The following is a 20,046-nucleotide window of genomic DNA, read 5'->3' as shown; positions in this document are numbered from 1 at the left end:
GGCTGGTGGCCCCGCCCCCTGATCTCCAGACAGAGGGGAGTTGAGATTGCCCTCCGCACCGCTCGGCGGTGCGGAGGGCAATCTCAACTCCCCTCTGTCTGGAGATCAGGGGGCGGGGCCACCAGCCATGTGACCATTTTCTCCGAGGGCGACTCACCGAGTTCCACCACCTCCTTTCCTAGAAAAAAAGCACATGCTATATATATATATATATATATATATATTGCAATATGCGTATATATATTATTTGCAAGATCCTACTGTAGGTTTACTGGAAATAAGTCACATTTAGCAAACGTTCTGCTGCTCCCTGCTATTTTGCATTTTTTTAACAGCTTGCCTAATTACTTCCTGTTCTCTCTGCCAAGTGCCACACCAGCCATCGATCACTGGCCCGTTATTAATCCTTTCTCTCTGTATCTGTTGTTTTCACTTTGCAGCCGAAGCCGCTGCTCATGATTTTAACTCTACCTTTTAGGATCGTTTTGAATAGCTCTATCATCATGATGAAATATAATAAAATTAAATCACTGTGTTTGGCTGCAAATCGAAAGCCAGTACTAAATCTCACCCCAATGATTCACTAATGCCATGGCAGAGAACACGAAGAAATGAATCCGGAAGAGGGCATTTTAAAAGGCAAAAACCGTCTCGCTTAGTGTCACCGTCCCCCTTGGCCTCAGGCCAGGAGCCACGCCGTCTGAACGTAGGCACACCCCCTTTGAATTTCTCCTTGGCCGACATATTTGGCCTTGGCATTTCCACTTCTGCCGCTGCTTTACTGTGGTGCCTTCAGTGCCTGCTCTGCACCCATCAGACTTCCACTAAGACAGAGTTCCTTTGTAGTGGGGTGGGGAGGCAGTCCACGGCCAGTCTGCTTGCTTGCTTTGTCCATTGTGCCTAGGACTTGTCAAGGGCTTCCCCCCAGCCTGGTTTCAAACCCCTACTCAGCAGTAGGGGATGTCGGCCTCAGCCCACTGGCCCAGCTTCCTTGCTGCCCCATGGGAATCGCTGCCAGCCACCCCCATCTTCTGTGGGGGTCCTCCCTGGGAAAGTTCCCCACCCTCCAGGGCATTTGTCTCTTCCTCTTCCTTGGTGCCAACTGCTGCCCTCCTTATGTTCCTGGCAGCCCACCCGTTTCCACTTCTGGGTTGCCTACTGGGGTACAGTAACGCTGCACAGACCTCACCAGCATTCTTGGCTTGACCGCACAGCCATGCTTAGTTTTGACCTCCGGTCTCTGGAGTAGCAGATTAGAGTCACCCAATGGGAGTCACAGTTGACAGGGCAATTGAACCTGGCTCTCGAACGCCAGGTTTTATTTCTTCAGATACTACTAAATATATTGCCGCTCCTGCAGCCTATTTTTACTTCCTTGAATCCAGTAACTCCAGAAGGGCATTTACTTTAGCTAGAAGTTCGACTCTACCCTCTGCTGTTCTGGAGGGAAAGTTTAAAGCTGTCCCTTACTCTTAGGCTTTGCTCCTGCCCCCTAAGAGAAATGGACTCAATGGAGCACATCTTCTTTAACTGCCCAAGTCACAGTAAAATTAGAGCGGAAACCATCAGCCCATTAGTAGAAAGATTCCCTGGAAGTTCAAATAAAATCAAACTTGATTATCTTTTGTCTGATCGGAATCACCAGACAACACGTCAAGTAGCAAGATTCTGCGCCCAGGTCTACAAGCAACGTAAATTGCATAAGGCAGACTGAATGTATTTTAACCTTTTAAACAACTAATTTATGGTGTATTGTCGAAGGCTTTCACGGCCGGAGAACGATGGTTGTTGGGGGTTTTCCGGGCTGTATTGCCGTGGTCTTGGCATTGTAGTTCCTTGGCATTGTAGGAACTACAATGCCAAGACCACGGCAATACAGCCCGGAAAACCCCCAACAACCATAATTTATGATGATCTTATTTTTTTACTCTTATATTTATTCATCGTTCTCCTGTATCGTCTCAACTGTTTTTAAACTGATTTGCAAATGGCTTTATATGTGCTGGTCACAGACTATAATAATACACTTGACTTGACTTGACCCTGGCTCTCCCATATCCTAGTCCAACACTCTAGCCACTCTACCACACTGCTTTCAATCTCATGGACGCCTTTGGCCATCTCACGATTCCTCCAGACTCACCACCAGCCCCATCTGCAATACGGGGATAACGTCGCATTTGGCTACTTGCAGTTGAAGAACAGTGCTGGGCTGTGCCAGATGCAGTGGGCACCTCCAACCACAGAAAAAGACAGAGAAAATGGGACCATATGAGAATGTGGGACACTCACCATTCAGCAGAGTGGAGAGCCAGTTTGGTGTAGTGGTTAAGAGCGGCAGGACTCTAATTTGGAGAACTGGACTTGCTTCCTCACTCCTTCGTTTGAAGCCAGCTGGGGGACCTTCGGTCAGTCACAGCTCTCTCAGCCCCACCCACCTCACAGGGTGATTGTTGGGGGGGATAATAATAATGCATTTTGTAAACTGCTCTGAGTGGGTGTTAAGTTGTCCTGAAGGGCGGTATATAAATCGAATGTTATTATTATTATCATCTGCTCTCCCCCAGTGACGGCACTCTTAGCCAAAGAGACAGTGAGTGAGACAGAAGGGTCCAAGCGCAAGTACTGTTGTTATAGAACTTTTATTCTGGTTGCTACTGAGTTATTAGAAAACAGAGTGGGTGTCGGAGAGAGACAGACAGCTGGTATGTTTCAAGGCAAGCCCCAACATTATTTGGCAGAGAAACACATGGGGATCCTCTGCTGGCAAAGATGTGACACCCCCCGCCCCCCCTGCTTCTCATTTTTGCACATGAGAAAACTCGAAGACGACATGCTTTCTCTTTTGCTCCTGACACGCGGCAACTGAAGCTGCTCTCTGTGGCTTTGGCTTCATTAAAAGCAATGTCACAGGCAGTTCATAGGAACAGGTGACAATTCTGTTGGAATTGGATCAAGCTTCAATGTTGACCAAAGCCCTATTTAAGAACAACGCTCCCTAAAATTCCCCATCTTGAGAGCAGAAATTGAATTTGGTATCCCATCACTAGAGGTGGACAGATGTAATAATATTTTATTACTGCAGCCCATCCCCGAAACGGGTATTTGAAAAGCTGGACTCCCAAGTATTTGACTTCAGTATTTCTGAATTCATCACAGCATTTTGGAAGCAGATACTGAAATGCAAGGTCATCCTCCCCACAACCTTTTTCCAATAAAAACTGGAGACTGGCAGCGATATCATGCAGGAATCTCAAACCCGTAGTTTCTGGATTTCAAAGCCCTGTGAACCCCTAAAAATGGGACTGAGACCCAAGAGGGAGAAACTGCAGCGTCCGTGTGTACGGAAGAACATTACAGGAGTAACGTCTAATTACCCAAGGCAGGACAGAGCAGAGCAGTTACCTTGCTATGCTTTATTCCTTCAAAATGCATGCACAGAAATCCCATGCGATGTGAATCTGATGTGGTGGGGGAGGTCTGCATGGCACACAAAGAGTTATTCAACTTGCATAATGCGCAAATTGTACCAACGGGCTTTGACAGTTGACTGTTACTAGAAAGCAAACTTTTAACAATGGGTTTGGGGCAAGACTGCAGCATCTTTTAAACAGTATAAGCCTCTATAATCGATCTAAATACTTCATGGCAGACTGTCCCAATCTCCAATCTACTGTTGTTGTTTTTTTAACATTACACCCATGCAACGTGTTAAAGAGACTCTGTTCTCCAGTTTTTAAAATGGGAGAGATTTTCCTCATTGCACCTGTGTGTATGTTGTTGCCTTCATCTCTGAAGGCTTATCAGTTCGTAACAGATGAAACTAAAAACAGCAGCCAACACCATCTGCCCACAGGCATGCATCACCCTCAGTGACAAATGCAAGGGGCAGGGGCAGGCTGTGATCTTTCACCCGACCCCCCCCACAAACGACAACAGAAGTGCTGTGGCTTCCCCTGGTTAAGGGCTATATCAGTGGCCCCCGATCCCACCCGAAACAGGGGCCACGGTTCTATAGAAAAGGCATCAAATCTACACGGCAGCGTCATAAACTGAGCCGTTTTGGGGAAAAGGTTAAATAAGATTAAATAAGTGGATTGCATAAATGTGAGTCATATTTCTACTGGCAATTAAAAATGCAAAACAGTACAATAGGAAAAGGGTTTCTTTTTTTTTGCTTTAGAAAAAAGGGGTAGAAGGGAAAAAAGCCAAAAAGAATATCAAGATTCTGTAGCACTTCTCGGGAGAACTGGAAATCGAACGGCGTGCAGAGCTCTAAAATATTCCAGACCGGCTCGACGATGTCCAAAGTAGATGCGTTCTTAGGAATACATGGTGAGCTGCAGCCACTGCAAGAAGAACGAATCACATCCTTCAAGCTTCCAGTCTCCACTGGTAAAAAAAATCTCCAATGTTCTCTTTTCTATTTACTTCTTTCCACTCTTACATCCCTCTGTCTTATCTGCTGCCTTTCCCCAGCTCACAGATCCATGCCTCTTCTTAAGCACCTGCACAGCCTCTTTGCCTCCTCCTGCAGGCAGGATTCTTCTTTCCTGAACCACACATTGGCAAATCCCCTTCCGCTTCGGCTTAGCCAGAGACCCTCCTCAGCCTCCCTCCACCCTGCTCCACTCTCCTCTTCTGCTTCCTGAAGCCCCCCCCCCTAGAAATGCCAGTCCCCCTCCTCTGCCACTTTGGGTTCTTCTGGGATTTCCTTGCCTCGAGGGCCTGGCACCAACAAGAAGCAGAAATCCCCCTCACCTCTTTTAGGGTCACTCGGATCTGTCCGCTACCATCTCTGTCCAGAGATTTGAAGGCACCTGCAAGCAAAGAAGAACACTGAGAGGGGCAACGGGACTCCTAATTCGATCACGCCGGGCTGAAGCTTAGCTGGAATCACTATAAGCAGCACAAGGGGGCCGTCAGGAGGAGGGTTCCCAGGTGCCTGCCGGTGGTGGGCAACCTCCCGGGGATTTGCCCCTCATCCGCTGATCACTCAGTGATCGGCAGGAAGGGCCAAACTCCCGGAGCTTGCCCACCACCAGCAGGCACCTCAGGAGCGCGCACACAAGAACGCCCCGCACAGTGACATCACTTCCGTAGGTGACGTCATCGTACCGGCCGCGAGAGCATCCCCGCGCTCCGTTTCAGGCCGATTTGGGCCCCCAACTGGCTGAATCCGAGCCGTGCGGAGCACAGGAGCACTCCCGCAGCTGGCACAATGACATCACTTACCGAAGTGACGCCACTGCGCGCACAGCGTGGTGACGTCACTTCCGGAAGGGCAGACAAAGGTAAGTGCCAGGTCTCAACCCTCCCTGCGGGAAGCTAGAGGGAGCTAGCATCCCTAGTCTGGAGAGAAGATGCCCACCCACAGGGGACAGGACCCTGAAGCAAAATCCAGCACCTTGAGAGATGCTGGCCATCTCCCTCACCCAGCTGCTAAACTAGAGAGATAAGAGGAGCAAAGAAAATCATGTTTGTGGCAAGCAAAGCTCACAGACCAGGGCACAAAGAGTGGCCCAGAAGCCAGGGCCTTCTTTGGGGCTGCACCCCATTTGTAGGACTCTTGCATGAGAAATGATAGCCATTCGGCCATCTTTCAAACGCAAGGCATAATCTCTTCCATTTGCCCTTCTCCTTTGGCGGTTAAATAATTTTATTTCTGGCAATGCAGGGTTGGAATCTTGCGAACCCATTTTGTGAGCGGAGGCACCTCTCTGGTGCTAACAGCCTTTCCCGATACAAGTGCGGGGAAGACTCCTTGCTCCAGGAGCAAACACAGCCACCGAGGGAACAAATCTATGGACTCCAACCCAGCACCCGTGTTTATTTTTATGCTTTTTCCCGTGTTGCTGCTGTCCTATGTTCTATATTGTTGGGGCTACGTCCTGTCAGCTGCCTTGTACACCCCTTGTGGCCGGAAGTTGGCAACTGCGACACAAAACTAGTCTGCTCCTCGCTCATTTTCTGCAACAGCCCTCATCTTGCACAGCAGCCCCCAAGCACGCAACAATGGAACCCCCAATACTTACGAAACATGGCGTCCAAGCGCACCAGGCAGCTGATGAAATTGTCGAAGTCCATGTTCCCATTCTCATCTGAGTATCTGCGCACTATCATGCTGTACAGCTGTTCGTTGAGCTGAAAACCTGGGCGAACAAACGAAAGGGCGCGAACGGAAATCAGGGTGACTTTTCGCAGTGCAGGCCTCGACTGCAGCCCTTTGACAACAGCCCATAAATATCAAGCCTCCCTTTCCTTCTGGGTCATTGGGACGCCCTTTGACAAAAACCAGGAGTCTCCAATTGGGGCAAAACTCTGCGGCTCGACTGTTATCAGGAGTGAGCAGGAGCATGAACATCACCCCCATCCTGCTGTCCCTCCATTGACTACCCATTAGTTACCGTGCTCAGTTCAAGGTATTGGTTATCACATACAAAGCTCTTCACGGCCTTGGTCAAGCATACCTACGGGACCGCCTCCCTCCCTATGTCCCTCCACTGCAACTTTGTTCACCTGGACAGGGTCTCCTGCAGGTGCTACCCTGCACATGGGCAAATAGACAGCAACTTGTACATGGGCTTTCTCTGTGGTGGCCCCTACCCTGTAGAACGTCCTGCCTGAGAAGGTCAGAAGAGCCCCCACTCTCCTGGCTTTCTGCAAACAATGCAAAACTGATTTAAAAAGTCTTTTTACTCGGATAGGAGGGCTGTATTGTAGGGAGGGGGTCTCCGATGCTTCACTAATGACCATAGACTTCACCACTATGTTGCCTTACGTAGTATCTGTTGCTCTAAATATGTGCTCCTGTGAGCTACCTGTGCTTCACGTTTGTCTAATGTCAGCTCTAGAATTGCCTATGCTCTGTTCCAGCATTTCTTCAACTCCGTATTGGATTCCTGCTACTGCTATGTCTTTGTAAACTTGTATTTATTCACCCTATGGCATCGTTTATGGAAATGTCCTTGATACTGACTATAGTAATCTCACACTATGTAATCCGCCTTGAGCTTCAGTGAGAAAGGTGGACTATAAATGACATAAATAAAAATAAATAATTTTTAAAAACCCAAGCACCAGGAGGGTTAGCTATGCAACACCCCAGCTACCATCCTGCCGTGCCCCCAATGGCACACTGAAGAAGGCCCACCCCATCAGCACGGTTCCCCATCAGCATGCACGCTCTCCAAAAAGCACCGTAGCCGGTCTGACGAAAGCCTCCATTCAACCCGTGAACGCTCGCCTCCCCATTTCTTCACCTGCTGCCTGAAAAGCTCCTGGGAGTTCATTGCTGCCGATGGTCCCCGACCGGTCCGTATCATACTGTTTGTAGATACACTGAGGTTGAAGGAGAGGAACGGAAAAGGTGGAAATGGTTACATGAAAGCTGACACTAGGACCGGGATGCAGCACAGCCTCTTTCCCAGCTAAGACCCCGATCAAAGTCCCCCTCCCACGTGGCCCTCACCACAGTCCCAAAAACTGGAGTGAACCAAGCTGTGCCTGCCTTACCTGATACTTCTTTTTTTTACATGTAAATATATTTTATTTCAATTTACAAACACAAGCATACAAACATAAAATATAAACTATGATCATATAAACCTAAAATAAGATCCATTTATATGGAACCTACTTAAACTTACTTTTAGCATTTCACTTCTATTTAACTATCTTTATTCTATCTTTACCGTCTGTCTTCATATCTAATATAATTTTTATCAACAAATAACATTGTTTTTTCGGCATTCTATGGTAAACTAAGGTATTCTCCATTGCTATGTATGGATGTGAAAGTTAGACAGTGAAGAAAACTGACTGGAAGAAAATTGATTCATTTGAAATTCTGGAAAATTTTGCAGATACCATGGACAGCCAAAAAGACAAATAAGTGGGTTCTAGATCAAATCAAGCCTGAATTCTCCCTAGAAGCTAAAATGACTAAACTGAGGCTATCGTACTTTGGTCACATCATGAGAAGACAAGATTCTCTGGTAAAGTCAATAATGCTAGGAAAAGTGGAAGGCAGTAGGAAAAGAGGAAGACCTAAAATGAGATGGCTGGACTCAATCAAAGAAGCCACGTCCTCCAGTTTGCAGGATCTGAGCAAGTCTGTTAATGAGAGGATGTTTTGGAGGTCTTCCGTTCATAGGGTCGCCATTGGTCGAAGGCAACTTGATGGTACATAACACACATTTTTGTTATAAGCATGTATTGCCTAATTCTTTCCTTCTATCGTTCTCTATGTTAATTAAATTTTGTTCTTGATTTTCAGCTATATAATTTTTTTTTAAATTTCCATTTATCTTGAAATTCTGAAGTCGGTCTATTATGTATAAAAGAAGTTAATTTTGCCATTGTTGCATATTCGTTTAATTTATTCTTCCATTCCTTCAGGTCTGGGCGTTTCACCGCTATCTATATTGCTGCAAATATTACTCCTGTCACCATATACTCAAATAGTTCACTGTGTATTTTTGTAATCTTGGTAAAATATTTAATAACATATTTTTCGGATCCATTGGGAACTTAAATTTTAATATCTTTTGCATTTCTTCATTCCTGCCTTACCTGCCACTTCTTAATGTTGTTCCAGAGGTACTTAAATTCGTCAAAGCCCAGTTTGCCGGTTGTGTCACTCTGCACCAGATGCAGTCAAGGGAAAAAAATATGGAGAAAGCTGCACACGCACATGCGCACGAATGCAAAGATGGGTGGCTGGCCCAAGGAATTCAGGAGGCCGAGCAAAGTTTGGCTGCATATGACACTATCACCTGGAGTCATCCACCTGTTCAGAGGTAGGTCTCGGGTGGGAGGATAGAAGTCAACAAGATCACATTTCTAAGTTCAGGAAGGAATCTGGAAGGAGACTCAGCCCTTTGGGCGAGGCATGGAAGAGAGATGGGAAACCACTTTGGTTGCCGAACTTAACAGTATTGTTTTGCTTTGATGCTAGTAAATCCAGTGAGGGTTCCTAGGAACCTTAAACAAGGAAAATGGAGCCCATCTTGGGAAGGGAGAACGCTCCTCATGTGCCGTCATATCTACCTGATGCTACTTCCCTCCATAAATATACTGTGAAGAAATGGGAGGAGATTTAACCCAACCCTGAACTGGGGACAGCGTTTGGCAAGAGGATACATCCATGACTGCCACCATGCTACGACAGGTGTCGATTCCGAATCCATCAGTCTTCATGTCAGGATCTAGAAATCAGAGGCGCAAGCTGAGACTTCTGCCAGGCCTTGGCAAGAAAAACGCCACTTATGGCAAACACGGATTCGCTTGCCCCGGAAAGAGACCCAGCTCCACTCCCAGAGCTCTCCCAGGGAAACGCTCCCACCACTTACGTCTGGTAACCACTTTGTTGAGGATATTCATCAGCTCCGAAGCGCTCACCTCCATATCCTGATAGCAAAATAGGAGACCCACGTAAGCTGCGCTGCCAAGGAAGAGCTGTGAAGAAATGGCACGTAGCCCCACACAGCTCAGACCTCCCCAACATACATCTCCTCCCATCAGCCGGCCCCCACATCTCACAGCGTCAGCAGCCTAGCCCTCGGTTTTTCGCGAACGGGCGCCAAAGACTCACGTCTCCTGCCAGCTGGGTGAACAGCCGCCGGAACTGCCGCACTTCTTCACTCTCGTTGGCTTCGATGTTGGCGAAGTGGCTACGTGGGGGCTGCAATGAGGACAGAAGTGGCAAGAGAGAAAGCGCACAGGAGAAAACTGGGTGAGGAGACAGGAAAAAGCAAAGCTATGCGCTTTTGCAAAGGCCCGTGTGTGTTTTCATGCATTGTTTGCTATGTATTTAAAATATTGCTGCCCTGCCTTTTTGTCCCAGCACCCAAGGCAGCTAGAATTCACCGAGAAGTTTGATGTTGTCCAGTGCAGCCTCAGTCGTGTCAATGGGTTTCCTCTCACATGACTTGGCTTAGCTTAACAAGTCTAGGCTGGCCTGTTGTCACAAAGGGCATTTTGCCTCCTCTCTCATACCGAGCATGGCCTAGAAGTGTCCCAGGTGGCATCTGACTACCTTTGGATGCCGCAGTTTTTTACCCACACCCATGTACGAGGGAGGGCATATATATTTGCAAATGGAGAATCTGCTTTACACATTTGATGAAGTGGACCCAAGTTGGTGGCAGCTTACCCCAGGGTCTATAATTAGTCATTAAGGTGTTGCAAGACTTGTGTTTGTGTTGCAACAGACAAAGCCTGCAAGCCAAACATGGCCTCAGCAATTCTTGGGCATCTGACAAAGTGAGGTGTGACTCATGAAACCTTCTGCCCCGCAAAATTCTGTTGGTCTTTGTGCTACCCAGATCAAAATTTGTTCAGCAATTCTCCTGTTCCTGAAGCCCACCTGTCATGCAAAAATACAGCAGTTCTCAACATCTAGCAAGGCAAAGGTAAGGCTAGTGGGAGGATTTCACCGGGGGGGGGATAACAAGCTGCACATCTCTACTCAAATGCCACCAGCTTCACCTTTGTGGGCTTTATTTCCACAATCGGAGGTTGCTCAGGGGGTGTCATCTTAAAGTAGCAAACACTTTGCCACCCCAACAAGGAAATCCAGGGTGCTGCAGCAACCACATAAGATTCAGCCAGGGTACGTGGGGCACGTAGCCCAGTATCTTGTCTCCCACACAAGCTGCTCTGAAAGCCACCAGGCAATAAGGTAGAGCCCCTCTATGCTTCCAGTATAAATTAAAAACTTACCGGGGGTTCTGGGTTATACTGCGCCGCTGCTTCACTGTTACAAAAGCAAAGAGAGAGACAGAGAGAGAAATTATTAGAAAGATGCTCCATCCCAGCAATACACCTTCCTCTCATTTTTCATTGTGGAAAAGTTACCAGCCTAAACGCCAATCTGCTCTTGCACACTCAAAAGAAAAATGAGTAGATTGGTGTCCTAAATATGGTTCTTCCTGCTTAAAAAATATATTTTCATGCAAGGAAAAACACAAGCGGGCGATAAGGGTGGGAGGGAATGGGCTTCAAAGGGGATTCAATGAGAAATGGAACTTCATTTTGCACCCTGCCCTTCATTACAGTGGTTAAGTGGTCGGGTTGCGAGTCAGCACTCTGCCAGTTCGAATTCCACTCCTGCCATGAGCTCAGCCGGTGGCTTTGGGGAAGCCCCTCCTCTCAGCTCAGCTCCCCAGCTGTATTGTGGAGATAACAACAACTAGGGTTGCCAGCCTCCAGGTAGTGGCTGGAGATCTCCCGGAATTACAACTGGTCTCCAGGCCAGAGATCAGTTCACCTGGAGAAAATGGCTACTTTTGGGGGTGGACTCTATGGAATTATGCCATGCCAAGGTCCTTTCCCTCTCCAAACCCCACTTTCTCCAGGTTTCTCTAGGTTTCACCCCTCAGATCTCTAGGAATTTCCCAACTTGGAGCTGGCAACCCTAATAACAACACTGATTTTGTTCGCTGCTCTGAATGGGGCACTAATCTATCTAGAAAAGCAGTAGATAAGCACCGTTACTATCTTCCCTCAAGGGGATGAGGTTGCAGGGGAGACTGGCCCAGAGGCCAGGCTGGGTGCGGGCACAGGAGAGAGGAGGCAGATGCAGAGGTACGCTGGTCTCCCCACCCAAACTTAGGGCGAAGCTACAAGTGACGAATGACACTTGAACGGCAAGTGTATTTCTCCCTGTTCACTTGCCCTCCACTCAATCCACTTGCCGTTCAAGTGTCATTCGTCACTTGTAGCTTGGCCCTTAGGCAGTGCTTTTCTAACTCTGGAAAAGATGCAAAAGGGGTTGCGGGGGCGGGATATCTGCATAATCGCTGAGTGCCGAGGCGGGGAGAGATGAGGCTGCCTCTCCCTGGATCGTGGCACCTTCATTCACTTCCCCTAGAAAAACTCTTGGACTCCAGTTGTGGGGTGTGTGTGTGTGTGCCTGTGTATAATTCTAGTTCCTCTCTGGGTATAAAAGGCCTGAGCTTTGCCGGTGGATGCTGCTTGTCTCTGCGGATTATCTGGGCTTCCCAAACCAGTCGCACGGTAAACACAAACGAGGCAGAAGGTTCCAGTAATGCAGGCCTACCAGCCCATCCCTCCAAGCAGGGCAAGGCTGGGCCTTCAAAAGAAAACTCCTCTTGGCAGGGGAGAAGCATTCCTGCTCTCGGGGGGGGGGGGGCAGGCCAAATTTGCCAAGGCCCAGCCCGCAAACCACAAGGACAATGAGCCCGGAGGCTGCAGGCTTCCGGGAGCGACCCTACCCAAACGCCATGCACAGAATACACGAGGCATAGCGGGGACTTTGCCTACGTTTATTCTGCTTAATCTGTACAAAGGCAGTGACAGGGAGACCCAAAAAGAATATGTAGCATTTATACAATGCTGTCTGTGCAAAGTTATTATTTTATTGTAATCCTTACAACTGCCCTCTAAGGTTGGGCAATATTTATTTCATTAATCCCAGTTTTTTCCACCATAGAAATCAAGAGGGCTTACAGAGGGAGTCCTGGAAGTCTAACCCTGAGCAGACGTGGCTCTGCTTAGCTTCTCCAGGGCTGCTGCGCCTCCCACCCTGCCCTTATCATCTGGCTGGGCCTCTATTATCCCCGCTGGTCAGATGGGAGGCTAAGAGGGGCTCAGGTAAGGCCACCAGGTGAGCTCAGGGGAGAGGCTCAACTTTAACCACGGACCTGGCAGAGGAAGGCCTTAGAGAATTGGGAGGGCGGATCCTCTAGGAGTGAGTGTTTCAGTACTTTTGCAGTTCTTTCTCCCCCCGCCCCCCCCCCACACACCAGCCCAGTTTCTGAGCAAAACTTAATGTATAATACAAAGAGTCTTAATTCCCCAGAACTCCTACCTGGAACTTATTTTTTTCATCCTGCCTTCAATGGGGCCTCCCAAGAAGCTTACACAAGCCATAGGCTGGACAGGAAAGCTGAGATTTTGGCTTGCCCATTTGGATGGGGTTTAGCTGGCACTACCCAATTAGGTGTGGAGCCTACGGGTAGTTATTGGTCTCAGCGCTGTTATCAAAGAGGCAGGTAAATTCAGCTGATAGACGTTCTTTCTTCCATCTTCGCCTGGCATGGAAGTTGGCTCCCTGTCTAGACTCAGCTGAACTGCCCACAATGATCCACAGCAGAGTAACCTCAAGACTAGACTACTGTAACACACTCAACATGGGACTACCCTTGAAGACATTTCTGATGCTTCAGGTGGTTCAAAGCTCAGCAGGTGGTTAATTATCAGGGGGCAAGAATCTTACACCTGTATTACAAACTCTGCATTGGTTACAGTAGAAAAGAGCAAGAGTCCAGAAGCACCCATAAGACTAACAAAATTTGTGGTACGGTAGGAGCTTTAGTGAGTCACAGCTCACAAAAGCTCCTACTCTACCACGAAGCTCACACCCTACCACAAATTGTGTTAGTCTTATAGGTGCTACTAGACTCTTGCTCTTTTCTGCTGCTACAGACAGACTAACACAGCTCCCCTTTTTGATCTGTCTGCATTGGTTACCCTTAGCTTCCAGGCTCAAGTCAGGTAGCGTGTTACTTATTATCTATAAGGTCCTTAGTGGCCTGGCTTTCACATTACAAATTACTCCGACAGCCAGCCCCCAGGGTCATAGACATAAGGCAGGGTTGCTCAGTACGATGAGAAAGAAGCTCTTTGCAAAGGCTCAGAGGGCTTCTTGTCTTTCTTATCCAGGGGTGGGGACTGACGCTGAAAACAGGTCATGAGGCAGAGCCCTGGAATGAAACGGGCCGTTGTCCCCAGCAAAGTCATCATAAACAAACAGCCCCCAGGCTTCCATTTCTAGAACGCCCAGCCTCGGGGGGTAGGGAATATCCCAGATGTTTGGGGCACCCGTCTCTACGCTGGTGTTCAGGACTGTACACGTTCACAAGTGCTCCTAGCCTATGAAAATTTGTACCAGCCAGGCAAACCACACGTGTCTGCATGGCCCACCTGAGGCACATCAACTGTCCCCAGAAAAAAACCGCCTCTTTCATTCTGACAGACGCTTCTCTGTCCAATGGCCAAAAGGCCGATGTCACAGACTCACCTGATGGCACTGATGACGCCGCCCAAGATCCCCATAGCGCCGCCGCCACCCCCTCCGCCTCCCCGCCCGCCGCCACCTCCACCACTTAGTAATCCTCCAATAACATTGCCGATGTTGATGTTCCCTCCTCCTCCGCCGCCACCACCACCTCCTCCTCCTCCAAGGAAGTTTTTGACGAGGAACATTTTCCGCGGTTGTTAAGAAGTCAGGTGAACACGCAGATGGCCTGGCGGAGAGAAAGGAAATAAGAGCTGGTCATGCAGTTGGCAGCTTCGGTTCTCCACTCGCTGCTCTGGGCATGCAAACCCTTGAAAGCAAAAATCAAAGCATGCAGCCCAGGAAACAGGCTTTGGACTTCCACATAAGCAGAGATTCTTTCAAAGAAATAGTTACACCTTGGAATATTTTTTCCAACCCAAATGTGTAGCTTGCCGGTAGCAGGTTTTTAAGGTACTGCCTGCCAGGGGTTTGTTTGGAGGTAAAGCTTGTAACTCTGAGTCCCTGGTCACAACCTTTCAGGGAATCTCATTCACTCATAACAATTAATCACTCCACAATGTGCGTGCAACTGTCCTACTGAGCCCGTTTAACCACACACATGTATACACACACACGCAAAAGGGAACAGCCGGAATGAAAGAGATCAGCTGAATGAACTATCTAAAAATAAAGCTGCTATTTGCAGCTCAAAAGACAGGCAGCATCAGAGACAGCCCTGCCGTTCCGTTGTTTCTGGATCAAAAGGGCTGTGCTAGCAGGAGGGACACAGAGAAAGAGACCACAAGTGAAATGACAACTCTCTAATCTCATCTGGATTCGCAAAAAGGCAAGGGCAAGGAAATAGCCGAAACAGCCCTTCCAGGTCTAACCACTAGTCACCATTTTCAAACTCCAAATAGTACCCAAGGATCTTGCTTCCTGCTCACAGATTTCGCAAGCTAGGAGCCTATGAAGATAGGTCAATATGGATAGCTGTGTTAGTCTGTCTGTAGCAGTGAAAAAAGCAAGAGTCCAGTAGCACCTAGAAGACTAACATTTGTGGTAGGGTAGGAGCTTTGGTGAGCTACAGAAGTGTGCTGTGGCTCACAAAAGCTCATACCCTACCACTAATTCTGTTTCTCTTATAGGTGCTACTGGACTCTTGCTCTTTTCCACTAGGACCTTCGAGGAATTAAAGGGGGGGCAATTGGGAAATCCCACCTAATTTCTCAAAATCCCCCCCTCTAGGATCCCATATATTCTCAGAGGCTTCGTCAGGCCCATTTCCCTCCCCTTTAACAGCCTCGGGACTGCATTCAACTTTCTGTGCGCCACCCCCCTCACTCACCCCCCCATCCTCAGGCCTCAGTGCCCCCCCTCCTCACTTCTGGTTGATTTGCAAGCCGTGTTTTTGGCATATCTGAGGGGGGAGGTGTCACAAGCATGAAGAACCCGAGGTTGCTGCTTTGGGGACTGGCTTGAGGCCCCTGCAAGTTTATTATTATTTTTATTATTGTTTTTGTTTGATTATAGTCCGCCTTTCTCACTGAGATCCAAGGAGGATTACATACTGCGAGTGAATGCAATATAATGATCGGCTAGGACATTCACAGAGTAAAACACAGCTTGATCAGCAGTTAGGAGGCCATCCATTGAAAACAGATACAATAGGGCATGGTAGCAGCAGATACGAAAAAGCAGCATAAAGCCAAACACACAGGGCCAAGCTACAAGTGACGAATGACACTTGAACGGCAAGTGGATTGAGTGGAGGGCAAGTGAACAGAGAGAAATACACTTGCCGTTCAAGTGTCGTTCGTCACTTGTAGCTTGGCCCATAGATGAAAACTTTCTGCATTAAAGCGTAATTAACATGACATCTTTAGCAATGTCAAACTATCCAGTAGGAGCTTATCTACACCAGCAGACAGTACCCAACAGCCTCGTCTACAGTCCCTGGCATCTCTTTGAGTTATGACTTATGACACAGCCTTATAATCTGAGTAGATCCCCATCTTCTGTCGTGCAATTCAATGGGGGGCTTACACAGGACTCTTCGGGCACTGATCCAGCAACCCAGCCAGGCTGTGGTGTCATGAGCCTTCGGATCATTCTTTGCGCCCCATATAATAACTAGATTCTTTCCAGCTCTGGAAATCTTAATTCCTTCCTAACTCCTTCTCTAACGGGCAATTTTTTGTCCCCTAGCCCTGGAGCTGCAAAGATGAGGAAGGAATCCTACCTCCCTGCCTTATCCCTAACCACTAGACTTCACTGCCACGTGACAACTGGAACATCCTGGCTCTCAACCTCTGGATCCTCAAAGAAACATGTGAGAGGGTCAGGAAAAGAGCTGCATCCAAGTTATAGAATCACGAGTGAAACAGAGCGGGGTGGGGGAACTGGGCTACAGCAAGAAATAACGGCTTCTCAAACGAAGCCGGTTGGCTTGTCTACACTGCAGAACCACACCGGATTAACTGTGGCTTGTTCCTCACACAGCACTCTGGGAAATGTAGTTCTCTAGTTGCAGGATGTGGTTGAAAGATCAGTGAGTGAGGTACTGGCCGCTCGGCGCTACGGCCTTTTAAACTGGTTTCAGTGGAATTGCTATTAAAGAATCTTTGGAATAAAAGAATGGATCTGGGAGTGTTTATGTGGGAAGGACACAGGGCCGGGATGTGAGTTGACCTGTCCTTTTCAGCGCACACCTCTGGGATGAGGGCCCAGAGGCACAGTAGCAACCCCCTCCCCAATCGACAGAGGCCAACAACAGGGCACCCCAGAAGTCCCATTCTACGGAGGACCCACAGCCACACAGCTACTTATTGGACGATATTTAAAAATACCACAGGAACAACGCGTTCGTATATGCAGAAGTTCAGCGGAAAACCTCCTTCGTTATGTTTCGGTTTGTCCTTTACATTTGGAGTCCAGGAATAATTTTCTGGCTAAGACAGTAGAGACTCTAACTTCTTTTTCCGATTCCGACAAATGAGTGTTTATGTTGTCAGGTGTGGATGGTCCAGCCACACACAGCCATCCCTCCCAAGGCGAAACTGGTGCAGAACGTTAAATCCAGAGCATCAGAAAGATCCCGTATGTATTGGATTCTATCCCAACTCTCCCTCCACCCCCTGGCCTGCTCACCCACCCAGGGCCCCATCCAACCCTAGAAATTTCAGAAAGATTGGAGAGCCCCGGGGGGGGGGGTGGATCTTCAAGGGGGGGTTGTTAGGACCCCCTCCCCCCCCCAAGGATCCAGGGACATGGCAGAGGAAGAGTAGGAAAAGAGAAAAGTTGGCTAGGGCATATAATTAAATCCAGAGGGCGAAAGCTCACACATTGCAGCAAGTTAGGAAAAGATAAAAGTTGGCCATGGCAGATTACAAAGCCACAAATTGCAAATTGGTCAGATCAAGAGGAAGCAGGTAAGCGCACAGGGAGATCCAGAGAGATCTGGAAAATTAGGAAGGGGACTAAAAGATTCCAGGAAGTAGTGGGAGGAGGAGGAAGAATAAGACCCAAAATCCGCAGGGGCCAGGAGGAGATTCCGAGGAATCCAGTCGGGCGGGAAGTTAAGAAAAATTTCCATAAAGGAAATGAAAATCTTTTATGGGGGAGGGGGCTGTCTGGCGAAGGGGGAGAAGAGAACTGGAAATGGCGGGGAGGAACGGCAGTGGATTGCCAAGCGGCAAATAAATGCGGAAAGGATCCCGTGCCTGAAAGGATCCTAGCAGCCTACAACGGGTGAAAACGGATCCCCGGGCATTGAAAGCAAAGGGGAATTGCCCCGGGATTGCTAGGACATGCAGTGAAAGAAGCAGATCTGGGCAGAAGGGTGAGATCTCTCCCCCCTCTCCAGGGGGGAAAGTCTGGATCTCCAGGGGATCTACTGCAAGGGATCGAGGGCGGGGGGGGGAGAACCCGGCCTCCCCCTCCGGCTCTCCGGCCTGCTTACCTCCCGGCGGGCGCTGCTTCGCGGCGGCTCTTGCTGCGGGCGGATCTCCGGCGGAGCCTCTGCGGGATCCACCACGCCCGAGCGAGTCACTGCGGCGGAGCAGGCCGGGCGATCCCGCGGGGTCCTAGCGCCGCTCGTTTCACGACTCTCCTCCTCGGCTTCCCCCTTCCTCTCCAGGCTCCTGGGAGCCGCCTGGGCACGGCAGACAGAAGTTCAGCAGGTGCAGCTCTCCGCTGAACTTCTGCGGCTGCCGTTTCCAGTCGGGTCCCAGGCGCTGCAGGGAACCCTGACCGCTTCCAGCACTTTTTTTGCAAAAGGCACATTGCAAAGAATTAAAATAAAAACCATCAATTTTATTTATCTATTCATTTATTTATTTGCATTTGTACCCCGTTCTCCCCGCACGCAGGCTCAGAGCGGCAAACAACCACCAAACACATTAAAATTCATTATATACAAATTACATTAAAAACATACAAATCAGAGCACATACAAATCGGTGCAAGAGGCAACAACTTTTCCTGCACCCCATATGCTAAATCCAATCAGATAACCCGCCCCCCCCAAATCCCATGCAATCTGGTTTCCGACCTCCCCCACCCCTTCTTTTTTCTCCTCTCCCTCCCGCTTTCTGCTGTTTCCTACAAGAGAGCTCCTTCGCTGAGCCACAAGGTAGCAAGTCCCAGGAAAGGAGGTGATGAGCAACGATAGCTGAATGGTGCTTCCAGGTTCAGGAGCAGTCTACAAACAAAACACCAGGGACAGACGACGACAGGGCAGCGGCATTCATGCTGGCAGTGGCCACTGTTGGAAAAGAAAGCCGGCCCTTTGTCCTAATCCTGCAGAGCTCAGTTTAGATTCTTATCCCATTGAAATCGGAAGTCATCGCTCAGCGCCTGTGAGCCGAGATGGCTCAAATAGAACCTCCACGCGCAGTGACAGTCTACCCCTGAATTCCCGTTGCCGTGCTGGGGGAATCGCTGCAGACTTCACGCCCTGCTCGCCAGCCTCCCCGCGGGGGCCTCTGGCTGTCCGCGATCGGAAATAAAATGCTGGGCCTTTGGGACGGATCCAGCGGGGCTCTCGCTACCTTCGTAACTCCTCCCTCCCCCAAACACAGCAAGGACTGATTCCCACGACTGGCAAGCGAACCGGGGCTGCCTAGAGAACTTTGCTCTTCCTTCGGCGCCCTTGCTGTGAAATCCGAAGCGGTTCCGCATCCTAACCGGAGCAAAAAGTGGCTCAGCGTTACCAGGGCGGAGGCCCTGTTTTTGAGCTGCAACTTTCGTTTTTAAAGCGCCCCGTGGTCTCCTTTCTGTCCCTGCCCAATAACTCGCCTGGCCGGTTTTGGACGGGCTGCGGGGGGACCGGAGCGGTTCTGCAGGCGCCACGGCCCTGAGTCAGGCTTCCGGAATGCTGGGCGGTGGCCAGCGGGGCCGTGGCCAGCGGGGCCGGCATCTCTCCGCTTCCCTCCCAAACGCTTCGCGCGCCAATCTATCCCCGCAGAAATGCAATTCGCTTTCTATTTCCTTAGCATGTGGCATGTCCAAGTACAGCGACTGTTTGCAACTGAAAAGAGCAAAAGTCCAGTAGCACCTATACGACTAAAAACATTAGTGGTGGGGTATGAGCTTTCGTGAGGCACAGCTCGCTTTTTCAGTAGAAAAGAGCAAGAGTCCAGTGGCACCTATAAGACTGACACAATTTGTGGTAGGGTGTGAGCTTTCGTGAGCCACAGCTCACTTCAGATACCAAGAGTCCAGTGGCACCTATAAGACTGACACAATTTGTGGTAGGGTGTGAGCTTTCGTGAGCCACAGCTCACTTCAGATACCAAGAGTCCAGCGGCACCTATAAGACTGACACAATTTGTGGTAGGGTGTGAGCTTTCGTGAGCCACAGCTCACTTCAGATACCAAGAGTCCAGCGGCACCTATAAGACTGACACAATTTGTGGTAGGGTGTGAGCTTTCGTGAGCCACAGCTCACTTCAGATACCAAGAGTCCAGCGGCACCTATAAGACTGACACAATTTGTGGTAGGGTGTGAGCTTTCGTGA

The 20,046-nt window shown here is 49.1% G+C and overlaps 1 protein-coding gene across 1 annotated transcript; it reads right to left on the bottom strand.

Annotated features, from left to right (window-relative positions):
• Nucleotides 1-2,626: 2,626 nt before the first annotated feature.
• CAPNS1 (calpain small subunit 1) lies at nucleotides 2,627-18,077 on the bottom strand. Its single transcript, XM_054999296.1, has 11 exons — nucleotides 17,988-18,077; nucleotides 14,048-14,273; nucleotides 10,726-10,759; nucleotides 9,596-9,685; nucleotides 9,354-9,411; nucleotides 9,145-9,209; nucleotides 8,575-8,643; nucleotides 7,263-7,341; nucleotides 6,036-6,152; nucleotides 4,762-4,820; nucleotides 2,627-4,349 (listed from the first exon to the last, which is right to left on the bottom strand). The coding sequence occupies exons 2-11, from the start codon at nucleotides 14,230-14,232 to the stop codon at nucleotides 4,323-4,325; spliced, it is 783 nt and encodes a 260-aa protein (XP_054855271.1). The 5' UTR covers nucleotides 14,233-14,273; nucleotides 17,988-18,077; the 3' UTR covers nucleotides 2,627-4,322.
• Nucleotides 18,078-20,046: the final 1,969 nt, after the last annotated feature.

The sequence above is a fragment of the Eublepharis macularius genome, chromosome 15 (assembly GCF_028583425.1).
Source record: "Eublepharis macularius isolate TG4126 chromosome 15, MPM_Emac_v1.0, whole genome shotgun sequence".
Lineage (NCBI taxonomy): Eukaryota > Metazoa > Chordata > Lepidosauria > Squamata > Eublepharidae > Eublepharis > Eublepharis macularius.
The sequence above is the reverse complement of the archived record's forward strand: the minus strand, read 5'-3'. Positions and strand labels throughout refer to the sequence as shown.

Excerpts from the sequence above, each read along its gene's own strand:
- CAPNS1 (XM_054999296.1), bottom strand. The coding sequence starts at position 14,232 with ATGTTCCTCGTCAAAAACTTCCTTGGAGGAGGAGGAGGTGGTGGTGGC. Across the intron at positions 9,686-10,725 it reads AGTATAACCCAGAACCCCCG|CCCCCACGTAGCCACTTCGC; the intron begins GTAAGTTTTTAA and ends TCCTCATTGCAG. Across the intron at positions 9,210-9,353 it reads CAACAAAGTGGTTACCAGAC|ATCCTGACATGAAGACTGAT; the intron begins GTAAGTGGTGGG and ends TCTGATTTCTAG.